Below are 17,925 nucleotides of genomic sequence, written 5' to 3' on the forward strand. Positions count from 1 at the left end.
GGGCAGAGCAGGATCCTGGATGGAACAGGGATGAAGGAATGTGTTCTATAAACACCAGGGGATCCTGAACTCCTCCAGCTCTGCGAGTCTGGGGCAGCGGGGGCGGCTGGAGCGTGTCCCGGACTCGAGGGCAGAGGAAGAAAAAGCCGAATTTCCGCGCTTTGGGATATTCCCGGTGTCCCGACGATCCCGACACTTCCATCTCCGCACGATCGGAGCCCGACGGCGGCTCCCGATGGCCGGGCTGGGTCCGGAGCCCTCGGCGCTCACGGAATTCCCGAATTCCTGTTCTTTGTCCTTGCCGGGGATGTTCTGCTCTCTCTGAACTCTTTACCTGCCGCCCAGGTGTGAACCCTGGCAGCTGCTCCCAGCCTGGTGCTGTCTGTGACGAACCGAAGGTTCAGGTGCGTTTATTCTCTTTTATTTCTGTTCACGGGAGGGTTCAGGTGCGTTTATTCTCTTTTATTTCTGTTCACGTGCAGAGCAGCTCTGTCACATCTCGGGGAATTTTACATTTGTGAGAGCAGCAGAAGGAGCAGCTGCCTCTCACCTGCGACCCCAGCCCTCCTCTGGTGGAAACCCCGGTGATGGGAATCCTGAATCCTGGTGATGGAAATCCTGAATTCTGGTGATGGAAACCTTGGGGATGGAAATCCTAAATCCTGGTTATGGAAACCTTGGGGATGGAAATCCTGAATTCTGGTGATGGAAACCCTGGTGATGGGAATCCTGAATTCTGGTGATGGAAATCCTAAATTCTGGTGATGGAAACCTTGGGGATGGAAATCCTGAATTCTGGTGATGGGAATCCTGGTGATGGAAACCTTGAGGATGGAAATCCTGGTGATGGAAATCCTGATTTATGGCACAGGTGGGGAGCTCCAAGGGCATCCACCAGACACTCTGTGCTCACCTGAGCAGAGCCAGAGCTTTGCAAGCTCAGCTGGAACGTTCTGCTGAGCCTCCAGCGTTTATTTTTTTTTTTTATTTCCCTCCCCTCCTGCACTCTCTTTATTGACAATGATCGAGGTCTTGGCGTCTCCTCTCCACAAAGATTTCCTTTCAGCTGGAACGTGTTCACTGAGCTCCCGGAGGCTGCAGGGATCTCTCCAGAGCCCAGCTGAGCAGCACAAGAACAAACCTGAGACGGGGAAAGGGAGCCCAGAAGTTCCTGTGGGGTGGAGATTTTGGGTTCTGGATCCTCCCTGCCCACTGGGATGTGGCAGCTGGGTCAAGGTGCTCCGGGAAGGCCAAACCAAAGCAACTCTCTCCTCTCGCATTTTTATTTTTTTGTGGGGTTTTGATGCAGCTGCCTGAAACTTCAGGCTTGGATTTTCCAGGAAATGCAGCTCCAGATGTGGAACGTGGGCCAGGCCTCCGTTCCTGGAATCACTGGAGTGCCCTGCTGTGCACGGAGCCTCATTTCTGATCTTGTTCTGCATTTTTATTTATCCTGCAGCAGCGCTTAAAGGACGGATAACTTCAGCTTGGGCTGCACTCCACCCGCTCACGAGAAGCTGCCTCACCCCGAGATTTTATTTTTGTGGAATATTCTGCTTATTTCCATTTCCAAGTGCGCTGATTGAAGCCACAGCTGCTGCCCTTATTTCTACTTCTGCTCTCTCCTTCCCCATCAGAGCTGTGTTATAAACTGGATATTTTTATCTGAAGCACCAAACACAGACTTTGTGGCGTAGGCAAAAATCCATAATTAGTGGGGCTGGAGGCACAAGTGGCTCCGTGTGCTGACGTGGGCAGGCTCGGGAGGACGCTCTGCCACGTGAAAACTTTCCTGTGCAGCTGCCCAGCTCTGCCCCTCCGAGGGGCTTTGGTTTGGTTTGGGGTTTTATTTTAATTGTTATTATTATTATTATTGTCATTATTTTTCTTTCCCTTGGCAGCGTGGAACACAGAGGAATGACCCAACAGGCTCTTGAAGGAAATGGATTTTTCATACATTTGCTCTGTGCCTTTGCAGCTCCACTCCTCGTTGTGAGCTCCAGCCTGGCAAACACTTTGGAGAGGGAATAAGGAATCTTCTGATGTGATGCACTCACATATTGATTTTCCTTTTCCCTCCTCTCTCTTAAAATTCTGTTTACAAATTCCTTTTGCTTTAATTATTTGTTTCCTCCTGCAGCCAGTCCAAAGCCAGCCTGCAGGACTGAGTGCCAGCCCTGGAACTGATCCTGCTGCATTGTCCCGGCCCCTTCCAGGCAGGGATCCCAAAAACTTTGGTACCTGAGCCCCCCCTAAACTTGGGAATGGGTTTGGAGCTGGGATGGGCCGAGCTCAGGGCATGGGTGGGCCTCGATGGAAACGGAGTTTATTTCCTAAAGGGGATGGAAATGGAATTGATTTCCTAAAGAAAGGGGATGAGCCCTGAGATCTGCTCAAAACCTGGTGGGAATGGAGTTGATTTCCAAAAAGGGGATGGAAATCGAATTGACTTCCTAAAGAGGGAAGCAAATGGAGTTTATTTCCAAAAAGAGGAAGGAAATGGAGTTCATTTCCAAAAGGGGGGAGATGAGCCCTGAGCTCTGCTCAACACCTGGTGGAAATGGAGTTGATTTCCAAAATAAAAGGGGAATGGACACAAAAATCGCAGCGTTTTGGCCAGGAATTCCACAGCCAGAATTCCTTGCAGGCACCACGATGCAGACACGGCCCAGCTGTTCCTGCCCTGTGTCCTTGGAATCTCCACTCCTCAATAGCAAATCTCATTTTGTGCCTTTCCTGCGGGGTTTGTGTCCCACCCAGCTCTGACACAGCAGGCTTTGCCCCTTTCCTCTCCCCACTGCAAAGAAAACACCACAAATTCCCCAAACCCTGTGCCCAGGCTGGATCCAAGGACAGAGCCTGGCTGCTCTTTACCAGCACAGCTCCTTCCCCAGCCTTGCCCTCTCCCCCTTTGCTTCCAGCCCTGTGGGATTGATCAGAGCAGAGCAGCCCTGGTTTCACTCGGGCAGAGTTTTGGGACCCTCGTGGTGTGTCCTGATCAGGCGTGTGATCAAAATATTGATGTGCAACGAGCTGGGGAAGGGAAACTGCTGCTGCTGCTGCTGCTGGCAAGAAACAGAATTTTAAATCACAGCCCGCTGCAATATTGATAACAACAGCCCAGGGTGGGCTTGGGGGGCTTTGGCATCCCCTTCCTGCTCGGAGCTCACCTGGGCGTGTCCCCAACCTGCACACCTGGGCATGTCCCTAAACCTCACACCTGCTTGTGTCCCTAAACCTCACACCTGGGCTTGTCCCCAACCTGCACACCTGGGCATGTCCCTAAACCTCACACCTGCGTGTGTCCCCAACCTGCACACCTAGGTGTGTCCCTAGACCTCACACCTGGGCGTATCCCAGCTTACCTGGGCATGTCCCAGCTCACCTGGTTGTGTCCCCATCCCGCACATCCAGGTGTGTCCCAGCTCCCCTGGGCTTGTCCCAGCTCACCTGGGCGTGTCCCCTCGCACCTGGCTGCCCGTCCCCCTCCTCACTTTGGGGGGGGGGGGGGGGGGTCTCTCGCGTGTCCCCATCCCCCCCCCATCCCCCCCACCTGTGCGCGCGCCGCCGGCAGGACCCGCCCCGCGCGCCGCTAATTGGCTGCGGGGGGAGGGGCGGCTCATTAGTGATGCGGGCGCGCGCCGCGGCCCCGGAGTCGGCGGCGGCCGGAGCGGAGAGCGGAGCCCGCACCGAACCCCCGGGCCCCGAACCCCCGGGACCCGCATCGGCAGCGAGGAGGAGCGGGGAAACCGCCCCGAAACCGCCCCAAACCCCGGCGAATTCTCTGGCTTGAGCCCGGCTCCATCCCCGGTTCCATCCCCGGGGCTCCGCATCCCGGGGCTCCATCCCCGGTTTTATCCACGGGGCTCCATCCCCGGTTTAATCCCTGGCTCCATCCCCGGGCTCCATCCTCGGTTTTATCCCCGGTTTTATCCTCGGCTCCGCATCCCGTGGCTCCATCCCCGGTTCCATCCCCGCGGCTGCGGGCTCACCATGGGCGGAGGAGCCCCGCGCCTGCTGCTGCTGCTGCTGTTGGGGCTGTGCAGCCGGACGGCCGCGCTGAGAGGTGAGCGGGGCTGGCTCTGCCCTCCCTGGGGCGAGTGAGGGGCGCGGGGGTCCCACCGGGTGCTCCGGGGCCGGGGGAGCGGGGATGGAGGGGCGGGAGCAGCGCGATGCGGGGGAATGGCGGGGACCCGCCGGGATAAACACCCGCATCCCAGCGCTGGAAAAATATCTGCTCTCCCACCTCCGGGAAAAATCTCCGCTATCCCAGCGCTGGGAAAAACATCCCTCAGTGCCGGGAGAAACGCCCGCATCCCACCTCCGATAAAAACATCCGCTAGCCCAGCGCCGGGAGAAAACACCCGCCCCGCCGTGGGCACCGGAGGCGACAGCGCTGGGCTGCGCTGCGGGGTCCCGGGCTGGTCCCAGGGTGGTCCCGGGCTGGTCCCGGCTCGTCCCGGGCTGGTCGCGGCCGTTCAGGTCCCCGGGGCGCAGCGCATCCCCCGCAGGCTGCGCTCTGGGCACGGAGCGCTCCGCGCTGCAGCAGCCCCGGGCATCCCGCGGGGCTCGGCACCGGGACTGGCTCCGGTTCTGGGCCCGGGCACCGCTCGGGCTGTCCCGGGACAGGGCTCGGGAGGCTCAGGGACCCCGCGGGCAGCGCGGTCTCATCCCCTGGATGGATCTGTTCTCTATGCGCGCACACTGGAGATGCTCCGAATCCTTTTTTGTTGGTAATTTTATGGAACTTTTCGCTGGTGAATCACCGGGGGGCAGTCACCTCCTCAGGGCACCCAGCCCCAGGATGTCACCAGCCCGAGGGTGTCACCAGCCCTGCTCGGTGTCCCGCAGGCTCGGCGGCGCCGCTGGCAGCGCGGGCTGTGCGGGCCGGGCTCTGCTCGCCCCTCGGAGGAGCCGCTCCGTGCCCGGGCTCTGCTCTGTTCATTCGCTCCCTCACAATCACAATCTGCGGCTCCTCACGGGTTCCTCTCCCTCCCCGCACCCGCCGTGTCTGCGCTTCCATTTTCCTCTGGATGGGATTTATGGGCTCTGCTCTCTGTAGCCACCGGCTCCTGCCAGCTCGCCACAGGTGCCGGAGCCTCCCTGGCCACCTCAACCTGCCCGGACCTCTCCCAGAACTGCGGCTCCAGCAGAGGCAGAGCCGGGAGGGTTTTGTGTAACAGAACAAAATGCGATGTTTTGGGGGAGGGAAAAACCCCAACCGACCCCCAGAACCCCCCAGCTCACAGGACAGTGAAATCAATGCAGAGAGGAGCATGGAAAATAACATCTCCTATTTTTTATTGTATTCTGATCGAGCAGCTTCGGTGCCTGCACTGGGAAACTGGTGCCCGAACCCGTGCTGGGGGTGCCCGAACCCGTGCTGGGGGTGCCCGAACCCGTGCTGGGGTTGCCCAGACCCGTGCTGGGGTTGCCCAGACCCGTGCTGGGGTTGCCCAGACCCGTGCTGGGGGTGCCCGAACCCGTGCTGGGGTTGCCCAGACCCGTGCTGGGGTTGCCCAGACCCGTGCTGGGGGTGCTCGGTGCCTCCCACCTGGGAACCTCTGGCAGCTCTGGCTCCGGGGGAAGCGTGGCCAGGATCTGGAATTTCACACCACGGAGCTGGAGGAAGCTTCTGCTGCTGCCAAGTGACAAATTCCAGCTCTGTAACTAAAACTGGCCCGGTTGGAGGTTTCAGATTCTGGGCTGGGGCAGAGTTTTGGGCAGAACAGCGGTTTTTTGGTGCTGCTGCCTGATGCTCACTGGCAGCTCTGGCTGGAGCAGTTAAAGCTCAGCTGAACCCCGGAGCTGTGAGGTTTTAGTTTATGAAGTTGTCCCAAAGCTGCCTCAGAGACAGATTGTGCTCAGATTTCTGTTCTGAGCGGGGATTAAAGACAAATGGAACGGTTGTAGAAACCCCTGGCATGGCATTTGAAATCTGCTGGAATGAATATACACAGATAGCTCCGGGCTTTTGTTTTCACAGGAAAAAAATTGCACAGACAGGCTGGGAATTGGAGGAGAGAGCCACTAATATTCAATATTTATTATCTGATGCCTCCAAACTGATTCTGAGTTGTGCATCTCCGAATGAAGAGCTGAACACGAGCCTTAATTCTCGGCTGCGTCTTGATCCCCGAGCCCGGAGCTGAGTCTGACACAGTGCTCAGAGATCCGAGTGGATTTGGTGCTAAACGAGCATTATTTGGGGATTTTCCAGCTCTGCTCGGGTTTGTGATGATAAAATGAAGCCACGCCAAGGATGGGGCTGCTCCGTGGAGCTGTTGGGGCAAAGATCTCCGAGCATTGCTGTGGGCTTGGGCAGTTTTTAATTGTTTTAATCGCTTTTTTTTTTTTTTTAATTTTTTTTTTGCCGTGATCACGCACTCGGAGAGCTGTGTGTGTACAGTGGTCTGCAGGAAGAACGCTCAGTTTGGGTAAAAACAGCGATTTCTGCTGATGTGGGGATGAGTGTGGCAGCGAGGGCAGCTCGCTGTGCCCAGGCTGGCCCTTGTGTTTTGTATTTAATGATGTAAATTAGATGAGCCCCCAATTAATTCAGCCTAAAGGGGCTGGGGTGTGCCTGGGGGGCAGCGCAGGAGCCACCAGGGCCACTGTGGCTGTGCCCATCTCTGCTCCAGGGCTCTGGGGACATCGAGCAGCTCTGGCTGGGACATTGCTGCAGTGCCAGCCCCAGCTGTGGGCACAGGTCGCATTGATTTATTGATTACTATTGATTTATTGATTATTATTGATTGATTTCTCTCCAGCCCCCACCCTGGGCTCGGCACGGGATAAACACAAACCCAGGCAGGACCCGGGTGCCGCTGGAGCCTCTCCCGCCTCTGCTCGAGTCTCTCCGTGCAAATCCTGTGTTCGGATCTCGTTAGGACAAAATGTTGATTAAAATAACGAGCACGCTCTGCTCCGAGCCGCCCTCCCACTCCCGCAGTGCCTCGTGTGGGCTCTGTCAATATTTATGTTATTTAATTTGTAACTTCCCAGGAAATGAATGAACTCCCTTCCCTGGTGGCTTTAGGAGCTGCTCGGGCTCCCGTTCCCGTTTTTCCAGGTGTGGGAGGTGCTGGAGCTTTGCCCTTTCCAGGCAGGGGGGTTGGAACAAGGATTGATTTCCCGGGGGGATTGGGGGGCTCTGCAGAGGACGCAGGAGTTCACGTTGGGAATTATTTCATCGGGGCTTCTCTCTCTGTGTTTTCCCTGCATTTCCCGCTGTGGCTGGAATCAGAATTTGGGAGAGAATTCCCAGGGAAAGTGGCAAAGCCCGGCGTGGGCAGGAGCGTGCTCCAGTCTGACCCTGGTGCTTTAATTCTCTGGGGCGTGTTCCGAACACAAATAATGTGATTTATGCTGAGATGGAGAATCCCAGAGCAGAGGAGGCCTGGGGGCCGCTGGCTGTGCCTGTTCCGGATTTTATTTTTTTATTTTTTGTGGTTTTTTTAGCGCTGCTCCTGGCTGGAGGGGGAGTGTGAGGGAAGGAGCAGGAGCTGACACCAGGGGCTGCTGCAGCAGCAGATGGTCACACTCATCTGCCTCCAGCACTGAATAAACTCTTCCTTTTCTGTTTCTACCATTTCTTTCTATTTATTCCATTTTTATTCTCCTCAATGGCCCCGGGCACGAGGGTTTGTGTCCCATCAGCTCCCACGGGATCAATAAATCACATTTTGGGAGAATTTACCTGCACAGAGGTGATGAAAGTTCCCAAAACCTTCCCCTCCCCACTCAGCCCCCTGGGGCCTTTTGAGCCACTCAAAAATGTTCCTAAAAAAAGAGATTTTTCTCAAGTCCAGTGACTTGCCCGATATTGTTTAGTGCCAAATACTTCTAGGAATTTCCATGCAGGGAATTGCACTTAATTACACCTTGCCATCATCATTTCTAATGAATTTTTTTCTTTGCTGGCTGCTGCTGTGGGTGGTTTTTGGCTCTTGCAGAGGACAGGGAGGTGTTGAGTTTCTTACACATGGCTTTATTGTGATTTGGAAAAAAATCAAAAAAAGGGATTTTTAACCAAACAAGGGTGCTGTGAGCTGGCTGCAGGTGGGGCTGATCTCACCCAGGGGAATTTAAACTTTGAAGAGCGTCAGGAAAATTCAGGTTCCACCAAAAGTTCCCTGAGCTGGGGGAAACCTCGGCTCCTGCTGAGGATTCCTGAGGCTGCAAAGCCTCGAGTCGGGGCAGGATTTGGGGGATTATTGCTGTGAGATTTCTTTAAGACCTGATTATTCTGCCAAGACTTTTTTTTTTTTTTTTCTCCTCTGTAAAATCACACACTAACTGCTTGGATTTTTTTTTTTTCTGTGTAAACATACCCAACGTGTCTTTTGTTCTATTTTGATTTATCTCAGCCCCAGAGAGTCCAACATAAATCATATTTCAGCAGGATGAATTCCACACCTGGAGGTGATGCCCTGAGTCCCTGCCCTTCACCTGGGGCTGTTTTTATCAGACTTTTCTCTGTGCCAGCCTGGCCCTGGCAGATAAAACCCCCGGAGCAGCTCTGAGCTCTCCAATTCCTTATCAGCAGCACAAATATCCTGTGCTTGGAAAGGGAACTTCAGAGAATATTCTTTGTCTTCTCTGGCCTCTCAGGAAGGGATGAAAAATCTCGTGTTGGAGCCTCCAGTCTGCCCTGGCAGTGTTTAATTATTATCAGTGTTTAATTATGATCAGTGTTTATTATCAATGTTTAATGGCATTATCAGCACATCTGGGCAGGGCTGAGCACTGGGAATTCTCCCCCCCCCGAGTTCAGGGAGTTCATCCTGCCCGGGAAACATCTGGATTTAGGGCTGAGCTCCTCTGGGAGAAATCCCCAGGGGCCAGGGCTGAGGAGGGGGTGGAATAAAAGGGTGCTGGGGGTGGAAAATTGGGAAATTTTCCTGGGGAAGGCTCAGTCCCCGTTTTCCTGCTCTCACCGAGCCTCTGCTCTCCTCACCCCAACTTTTGGGGAAGGGTTTTGGTGTTTGGGAGATGAGAGAGAAAAAGAAAAGTTTTCAACGCCCCAAAATGTGATTATTGAACTCATTCCCCCTCCTGGCCAGCAGCTGCAGGTCTGGCTTGGGGTGTTGGGAATAAAACACCCACAGCTGCTTCTGGGGGGATTCAGGATGGGAATTTATTTCAGCTTTTATGAAATAGCCTTAATTTAAATCAGCAGACACCTGTAAGTGGCCATCACTTGGTATAAAACAAAATAAAATCGGTTTAGAAGCCCCTGGCCAATGTTCCCGTGGCTGAATTAGGGCACAAAGGCAGAGGAGGAGCTGAAGGATTTTTTTTTCCTTTTTCCCAAAACCAATCCCTTGCACCCTCCAGGAAAGCTGTGGGATGTTCTTGCAGCTCCCTTTGTCTTTCCCCCGAAGGCAGAGGATATTTCTGGTTTTGCAGTGATGGCTCTGAGGGTTCACAAAGCCCCAGAATCCAGGGAAGTCGAGGCAGGGAGAAATGTCCCAGGCCTGGCTGTGCTGCTGCAGCCTCGGCAGGGATGGGATTGATGCTCCCAGGGGTGAAAACCACAGGAACAAAAATCCACCGTCCTGCAGACAACTCTCATTCATTTCCTAATAACCTAATCAGTGTCGGGGAAGGTGAAATGCATCAAACCCTAAATTAGGAATTTTTTAAATACAAATAATAAAACCTCAGCAGAGCCTCCCTGCAGGCTGAGGGGCTGGGATGGTGCAGAGAATCTCAGAGGGGCCCGTTCCAGTGGAAAATCTGAAATCTCATTAAAATCCGGGTGCAGGAGCAGCCTCTCCTCAGTGCCAGCTGCACCGTGTGGCTCCTCGGGGTGATTTCCTCATTTTATAAACCCTGCCCAGGCCGGGGCTGGGGGTGGCCGAGGCTTTTCTGTGATTTGGTGAGAGCTGCTGATGTCACGGGCTCAGCTGGGAACAAAAGGCATTTCTTGGGAGCGTTTGAGCAGAACTTTATCCAAAACTGGTGAATGAACACAAGAGATGGAGCCCAGGACTCTTCCCACTCGCTCTGCAGTGGAAATGCTGAACGGGCACATTTGTGTTTCTGTTTTCCTCCCTCCCCAGGGACTTTAATCCCTGTTTTCCATCATTCCCAGGGATTTCCATCCCTGTTTTTCCCCGTTTCCATCCCTGCTGATTTTCTTCCCTTCCCAGGGATTTCCATCTCTGTTTTCCTCCCTGTTTCCATCCCTGTTTTTCACCATTCCCAGGGATTTCCATCCCTGCTGATTTTCCTTCCCCCCCAGGGATTTCCATCCCTGTTTTTCCCCGTTTCCATCCCTGTTTTCCTCTCTTCTCAGGGATTTCCATCCCTGTTTTCTTCCCTTCCCAAGGATTTCCATCCCTGTTTTTCCTCTCTTCTCAGGGATTTCCATCCCTGTTTTCTTCCCTTCCCAAGGATTTCCATCCCTGTTTTTCCCCCTGTTTCCATCCCTGTTTTCCTCTCTTCCCAAGGATTTCCATCCCTGTTTTCCTGTTTTTCCTCCCTTCCCAAGGATTTCCATCCCTGTTTTCCACCATTCCCAGAGATTTCCATCCCTGTTTTTCCTCTCTTCCCAAGGATTTCCATCCCTGTTTTTCCCCCTGTTTCCATCCCTGTTTTTCCTCTCTTCCCAAGGATTTCCATCCCTGTTTTTCCTCTCTTCCCAAGGATTTCCATCCCTGTTTTTCCCCCTGTGTCCATCCCTGTTTTTCCTCTCTTCCCAAGGATTTCCATCCCTGTTTTTCCCCCTGTTTCCATCCCTGTTTTTCCTCCCTTCCCAAGGATTTCCATCCCTGTTTTTCCCCCTGTTTCCATCCCTGTTTTTCCTCCCTTCCCAAGGATTTCCATCCCTGTTTTCCTCCCCCTTCCCTGCCCGGAGCTGCAGGCCCAGGTCAGCCCTGGGGGATGGAAGTTTGGTTATCCCCAGGAGGCTTTGCCAGATGAAAAGCAGATTTTTATTTACAGAATGCTGCACAGACAGCAATCCTCTGTGGTTAATTAGGCTTTGGATAATTGGCACAAGAGTGCAGCTTCACCTGGAGGTGGAGGAGCTCGGGGTTTTCTTTGTTCACACACCCTCAGAATAATAAATTAATAAATGAAATCTGCTGCAGGTTCCTTCTGCCAGCAGCTGAGTGACTGCAGGAAGGGTCTGGGGGCTCTCAGTGCAGACAATTAACACACTCAAGGCTGGGAGGGATTGCCCAAACCCAATCACCTTCTGTTTAATTAGCCCCAGAAATTTAATTTCGTGCTTTTTATGGAAAAAAAAAAAACCCAAACCCTCAAAGGTTTGGGGTGAGCAGAGCCCTTCCTTTGCCAGCCAGGGAGGTGAGAGCACCTCTGAATTCAGCCAGGGGCAGGAACTCTGTGGGGGGAAATCATCAGGAATCTCCATCTGGAATATTCCAGAAGTTCCTGGTGGGATCTGCCTGTTCCCAGAGCTCTTCTGGAGCCCCTAAAATCAGATTTCCTGTCCTGGCTGTGTGTGTGTGCAGGACCCACCCTGTGCAGGAGTGGGATCGAGGAATTTGGGGGAGCTGAAGGGTGGCTGGGCTTTGGAACCTCAAAACACTGCGGCTGAAATTCCCAATTGTCTGGGGGAAGAATTCCCGAGCACAGCCCCAGGAATGAGGGAAACTTTGGGGTAAAGGAGCCCGGGGGGTGACCTCCTCCTTTGGGATCCGTGTGAGACCCTCAGAGGTTCCCCAGAACCCTCCTGGGGCTGGCAAGAAATCCTGCGGGGGCTCTGGAATGGGAAAAACTGTGAGGAAAACCGGGCAGGAATTTGGAATGGGAAAACATGAAAGGAGAACCTGGCAGAAATCTGGAATGGAAAACCTTCAAGGAAAACGTGTCAGGACTCTCTGTGGAACAGGAGAACCTGACAGGAATTTGGAATGGGAAAATCTAGCAGCAATCTGGAACAGCAAATCCTGCAAGGACTAAGAATGGGAAAACTTGAAAGGAAAACCTGTCAGGAATCTGGAATGGAAAACCTGCAAGGAAAATCTGGCAGGACTCATTGTGGAACAGGAAAACCTGGAAGGAAAACCTGGCGGGAATTTGGAATGGGAAAACATGAAAGGAAAACCTGTCAGGAATTTGGAACTGGAAACCTGGCAGGACTCACTGTGGAACAGGAAAACCTGCAAGGAAAATCTGGCAGGAATTTGGAATGGGAAAACATGAATGGAAAACATGAAAGGAAAACCTGTTGGGAATTTGGAATAGGAAACCTGGCAGGACTCACTCTGGAACAGGAAAACCTGGCAGGAATCTGGAACAGGAAAACCTGAAAGGAAAGCCTGGCAGGGCTCTGGAACAGAAAATCTGGCAGGAATCTGGAATGAAACCATCTGTCAGGACTCACTCTGGAACAGGAAAACCTGTCAGGAATTTGGAATGGGAAAACCTGAATGGAGAACCTGTCAGGATTCTGGACTGGGATAACCTGAAAGGAAAGCCTGGCAGGAATCTGGAACAGGAAAACGTGGCAGGAAAAATGCCAAGCACAGGCAGCTGGGATCGCTGGCTCTGCTGCCAGGACACAGCGAGGGGCTGAGCAGCACAGGGGGATTCTGGTGAGGTTTAGATGAAATAATTGAAATATTCCTGAGTGCCCGGGGACACGGGGGGACACGGGGGGACAGGGGGGGACACGGGGACAGGCTCAGTGCTCTGAGGGACAATCAGGATTTCCCCCGGTAATGCTCCAGGTCGGGGAGGGAAGAGGAGCAGAGAATTCCAGAGGAATTGCTCCCCACAATTGTCATGCGGGATGACATGATGGGGTTTTTTTTTCCCCTTTAAAGAGTGATTTAATCGCATGTGAACTGAGGGGTTTTTTCCGCTGGATTGGTGCTGTCAGTGGATTTCATCAGCCCCGACCTCTGCCCTGCTGTGCTCCCCGGGGCTGGCACAAACCCCGAACTCTTTAACCGTGACAGAATTGTCACCCGCGTCACTGTCCCTGTGCTGTGACTGCCCCCGGCGCTGCTGCCACTTGGAAATGTCACAAAGTGCCACCACGGCCCTGCATCCTCCACTGGGAAAAAAAACAAAATAAACCCAAAATAACCCTTCGGTGCCTCGTGTCCATCAGCGCCCAAACCCCTCTGAGGCAGCTCCAGAGCTCAGAATCCTTCAGAAATGATTCGGAATTATTCAAAATATTTCTGAGCTCCAGAGCTCGGAAATGATTCAGAATGGGCTCTGTCCTTACAAACAATTCGAAATAAAAATGTTCAGAGTGCTCTGGAGCTGGCAGTAATTCCATTTCCTCCAGATTGGGGGAGCAGCCCAGGAACTGTTCTGCAGGGTGAGAAATTCGGGATTTTATCTTTCCCCCTTTCATTGTGGTTCTGCCAGAGGATTGTGCCAAAGTTGCTGCTCTGCTGCTATCTGCTATTTTTCCCTGGCATTTTTGGGGTGGTTTTTGATGGCATTTTTGGTGTGGTAGCAGTGACTCTCGAGATGCCAAAGCTGAGGAGACTTTTCCAGGTTTATATTTTGGCTGGATCTGCCCTCTCTGCCTCCTTATTTTATTTAGGAATATTTCCTCCTTCCTGGCTTTTTTTTTTCTCCAGGAGGTTTTCTTTGCAGGCTGATTTCTGAAGGGTTTTGTGTCTTTTTAAGCTCTGGTTAAAATCTCCTCGCAGCTTCCAGCCCTGCAGTGGCACCCTGGGCTCCCGTGCTCTGCTCCCATTCCCTTTCCTCGCTTTTTAAACTCCCTTTCCCCCCCTCTATTTGTGACTTTCCCCCTTCTATTTTCAAGCAGAATTTTCAGATAATCCCGAAAATTAAAAAAAAAAAAAAAAAAAGTGTAAAAAAAGCCACTTTACAGGGTGGGTGCAGAAGGAGCATCGAAGTTTTGGGCTGAAATGCAGCAGGTTTGGGTTTGGTTTTAAAAAAATTGACAGAGACCTGAGGCAAGAGGCTTCCCTGGGCTGTGTCTGGGTGAATCTGAACCAGGAGAATCTGAATTTTTCTGGGGTAAATCTGCTTTTCCAGCAGCGTCCCGGCGAGCCGCGGGTGCCAAAGGTTGCGTTTAAATTGGAATTAAATTGGAATTAAAATGTTTTATGGGCGCTGGGCTGCGAGCCCCGGGGTTTGCTCTTTATTTAACCTGAGGTGTCCTGGAGCTCCCGGGGCAGTAAAAGCTGCGGGAAATGGGGAATTTGGGATTGATGGCCAGGCTGAGGGGATGGGCTTTGTGCTGGGAATTCTCCTTTTGCTGAGCACAGAGAGCACGCGGCTTTTCAGGATTTTTGGGTTCAAGATGCTCAGGAATTCTTGGTGGTCAGAGGGAGCAGAACATTTCAGAGCTCAGGGTTGGGCTCAGCTCTGAGAATCCCAATTCCTGCTGGAATATCCCAATTCCTGCTGAGAATCCCAGTTCCTGCTGGAAAAATCCCAATTCCTGATGGAATATCCCAATCCCTGCTGGAAAAATCCCAATTCCTGCTGGAATATCCCAATTCCTGCTGAGAATCCCAATTCCTGCTGGAAAAATCCCAATTCCTGCTGGAAAAATCCCAATTCCTGCTGGAATATCCCAATTCCTGCTGAGAATCCCAATTCCTGCTGAGAGAATCCAAATTCCTGAAGAGAGAATCCCAATTCCTGCTGGAAAAATCCCAATTCCTGCAGAGAATATCTCAATTCCTGCTGAGAGAATCCCAATTCCTGCAGAAATTCCCAATCCCTGCTGGAAAAATCCCAGTTCCTGCTGTGAAAATCCCAATTCCTCATGGGAAAATCCCAATTCCTGATGGGAAAATCCCAATTCCTGCAGAGAGAATCCCAATTCCTGCTGAGAGAATCCCAATTCCTGCAGAAATTCCCAATTCCTGCAGAAATTCCCAATCCCTGCAGCTGCTCTGGCCATGAACTCTTGGTTTTGTTGTGATTTTTTCCTCTCTCCGTGTTCCCATTCAGAGCAGTGATGCTGTGGGAGGGACGAGGGGGATGCTCACAGCTCTGAATGCAGAATTAATTCTTGTCCTTCAGGAAGATAAAAAGGGAAATCGAGTGCTGGTCCAGGCCCCCGTTATCTGCACCAGGAGCCAATTATTTAATTCCAGCTGAAATTGGGTCTGGGCAGTATCAGAGCAGGGAAAAGCTGCCCTGGTCACATCTGCTCTGAAAATTCACCTCTGGATCTGGATCCATTCTCTTCTCATTACTCTGAGAGGATATTTGGCAAATTCAAACCAATTAAAACACTTGTTGACCTCCCAAATTGTTATTTATTCATAACAATTGGAAATTGCCGTTGCCTGTAATTTAACTGATCATTCCATTTTAAATAATTGAAATAATCATTGAACTTAATTTCAAGTTGAATAATGCCTGTGGGAAGAAATTGCATGAAACAGTGGTTCCATCAATAATGTGTCAAAAGTCAATCAATATTTAAGTCTCAGAGCTCTGCTAATGGATGGTGATATTAAAAAAAAAAAAAAAATTAACAACCCTCTTGAAGCACTGAAATTTCCTCCTGGGACAGAGCTCTGGCAGGGAGGATTTGCCAGGAGCCTGGAAACAAAGTCCTTGATTTTCCACCTTTGGAGGAACAAAAGCATCTTTAATATTGAAGGATCAAATCGGGGAGAGATTGCAGAGTCGCTGGGATGGAGTTTGCTGATAAAAATGAAGTTTTTTGTGTTTCTCACCCAGGATTTCAGTGGAGCTTCCCCCTGGAGCACCCCAGGGTGGGCAAGGAGGTGTCAGGAAAATGAACCCACAAACTCCAGAGTGTCCAAAAAGGAGCCAGAGGAGCCCTGGAGCTTTATTGGGATAAAGGCAGAGGCCATGGGACATTCCCCTGGGCTCTCTCACATTTTTGGAGGACTCCCCTCCCTTTTTATCCCAATTTCCCTCTCTCTTTCCCCATGGGCTGAGATCATTGAGAGGCCCAGACTTCCCAAACCCCTGATCCCTGAGATTCCCCTCTAATGTACAACCCTCCCTTGGCATTTTTAATTCTTACACAATTCATGGTTTTCCCCCATTGCTTCTTCCAGCTTTCAATATCCAATTTCATTGATCAGCCACCCTGCAGTTTGTTTGTGAAGGCAAATTTTTATTTTTTTATTTTTCCCATTCATCAATCAGTGGAATCCTTCCCGTTGTTTTTTTCTCTCTCAGTGCTGGTTTTTATGTCCCAGCAGACCCAGAGCTGGTTTGGGAAGACAAATCCCTCCTTGCTCTCACTCTGGATTCCTCAGTGTCTGCCCCTGCCTTTGCCCCTCTGCCATGGGCAGAGAGCAAATGGGGAGGGATAATTCCATGTACACAGGGATCTGCTCCTGTGTCTGGAGAGTCCAGCACCCCCGTGCTCCAAATAAAGATTTTATTTTATTTTATTTTATTTTATTTTATTTTATTTTATTTTATTTTATTTTATTTTATTTTATTTTAATTTTATATTTTATTTTTTAATTTTATTTTTAATTATTTTTTATATTTTATTTTATTTTATTTTATTTTATTTTATTTTTATTTTATATTTTTTTTTTTTAATTTTATTTTTATTTTTTATATATTTTTTTATATTTTATTTTATTTTATTTTATTTTATTTTATTTTATTTTATTTTATTTTTATTTTATTTTTCTTTAATTGGGCTAGAACCGAAATCTCTGCCTCTCTCTCCTGGGTCACCAGGACTTCACTGAGCAGCAGCCTTGGAATATCAATGATTTTTTTGGTTTTTGGGGCTTTTTTGTTTTTTTTTTTTTTTTTTTTTTGGAGCTCTTCCCCCAACACCTCAGGGACAGCACCGGGTTCTTTGTAAACTCTTTAATGGCAACAATTTCCTAAATCAAAGCAATCTGCGTTCCCCCATTTACAATTTCATTTCCAAGCACTAAAGCCTCATAAAAGGGTTTTTACAGCACCGAGTCTGTGGCTGCTGTGAAGTTTCTCAGCACTGCTGCAGCAGCATAATCTTCAGTGGAGTATTTTATCTTTAAAATTATAAGTATTTGTTCTGCTCCCTTTTATGCAGAAATAGAATGCCAACAGATGCAAAGTTTATTTTTAAACTTGGCTAGGGGGGCTGAAAAAGCACATTTAGTGGAGGTGTCATTTGGTGCTCTGAATCTATTTTAGGTTTTAATAGTAAAATGTCTCAAAAAATTACAGAGCTGATGATTTCTGTGCTGGAGGTGACACCGAGGGTGGACAATGAGAATTTTGGTGCTAATAAGGGTGGGAAATTTCCTATTTTGAGGGTAAATAGTGGCTGGGAACAGGAGATTTTTTGGTGCTAATAAAAGTAGGAAATTTCCCATTTTGAAGGTAAATAATGGTGGGAACAGGAGATTTTTGGTGCCAATAAAAGTAGGACATTTCCTATTTTGAGAGTAAATAATGGTGGGAACTGGACAGCAGTGCTGGCTGTGGTGGAGAGGGGACAGTGAGGGACAAATTTCCCAATTCCAGCAGATTTCAGGAGGTTCTGGGATCATCCAGCCTGACAAGATAAAGCCTCGAGGGCGGATTAAGGAGGGAGCTTCGCTGTCCTTATCAATCCCTCACTTCCAGAATTTAACACTGCCAGGGCTGAACTCATCCTCAAGGAGAAAAATGAGATGGGTTTGGGCTGAGCCCCTCTTTGTGTCTGCTGAGAGCCCCTGAGCAGGATTTCAAACAGAAAATGAACAAAGCAGAAAGAAAAGAAAGAAAATGAACAAACCCCTGCGGTTTGTTGGTGAAGTTTTTAAGATTTTTTTTTTTTCTCCAGTCCAGGCTGTGTGGGTCTGGGGGATGCTCGGGGAGCTGGCTGTGCCCAAATCCTGGATTTGTGGGATTTTAGTGCAGAGTTCTGCTCTCTGCAGCCGGGGCTGCCTGAGATTTTCCTGCCTGTGCATCTCCAGCTGGGTCAGGGGCGGCTGTTCCCACCCTCCCGCCCTGAATCTTCATTTATTACAT

The 17,925-nt window shown here is 50.7% G+C and overlaps 1 protein-coding gene across 3 annotated transcripts in view; it reads left to right on the plus strand.

The window, feature by feature from the left end:
• The first annotated feature begins 3,690 nt into the window (after nucleotides 1–3,690).
• Nucleotides 3,691–17,925, plus strand: part of UNC5D (unc-5 netrin receptor D) — a 78,916-nt gene continuing 64,681 nt past the window's right edge. For 2 of the 3 annotated variants that reach the window (XM_088179823.1, XM_088179826.1), the window contains exon 1: nucleotides 3,691–4,066. In XM_088179823.1, coding sequence (XP_088035949.1) covers nucleotides 3,994–4,066 — 73 coding nt within the window. In that variant the 5' untranslated portion in view covers nucleotides 3,691–3,993. The remainder of the gene's footprint in view (nucleotides 4,067–17,925) is intronic. The other variant, XM_088179822.1, reaches the window with a different exon arrangement.

Source organism: Sturnus vulgaris, chromosome 28 (assembly GCF_052056855.1).
Source record: "Sturnus vulgaris isolate bStuVul1 chromosome 28, bStuVul1.hap1, whole genome shotgun sequence".
In the NCBI taxonomy this organism is placed as follows: domain Eukaryota; kingdom Metazoa; phylum Chordata; class Aves; order Passeriformes; family Sturnidae; genus Sturnus; species Sturnus vulgaris.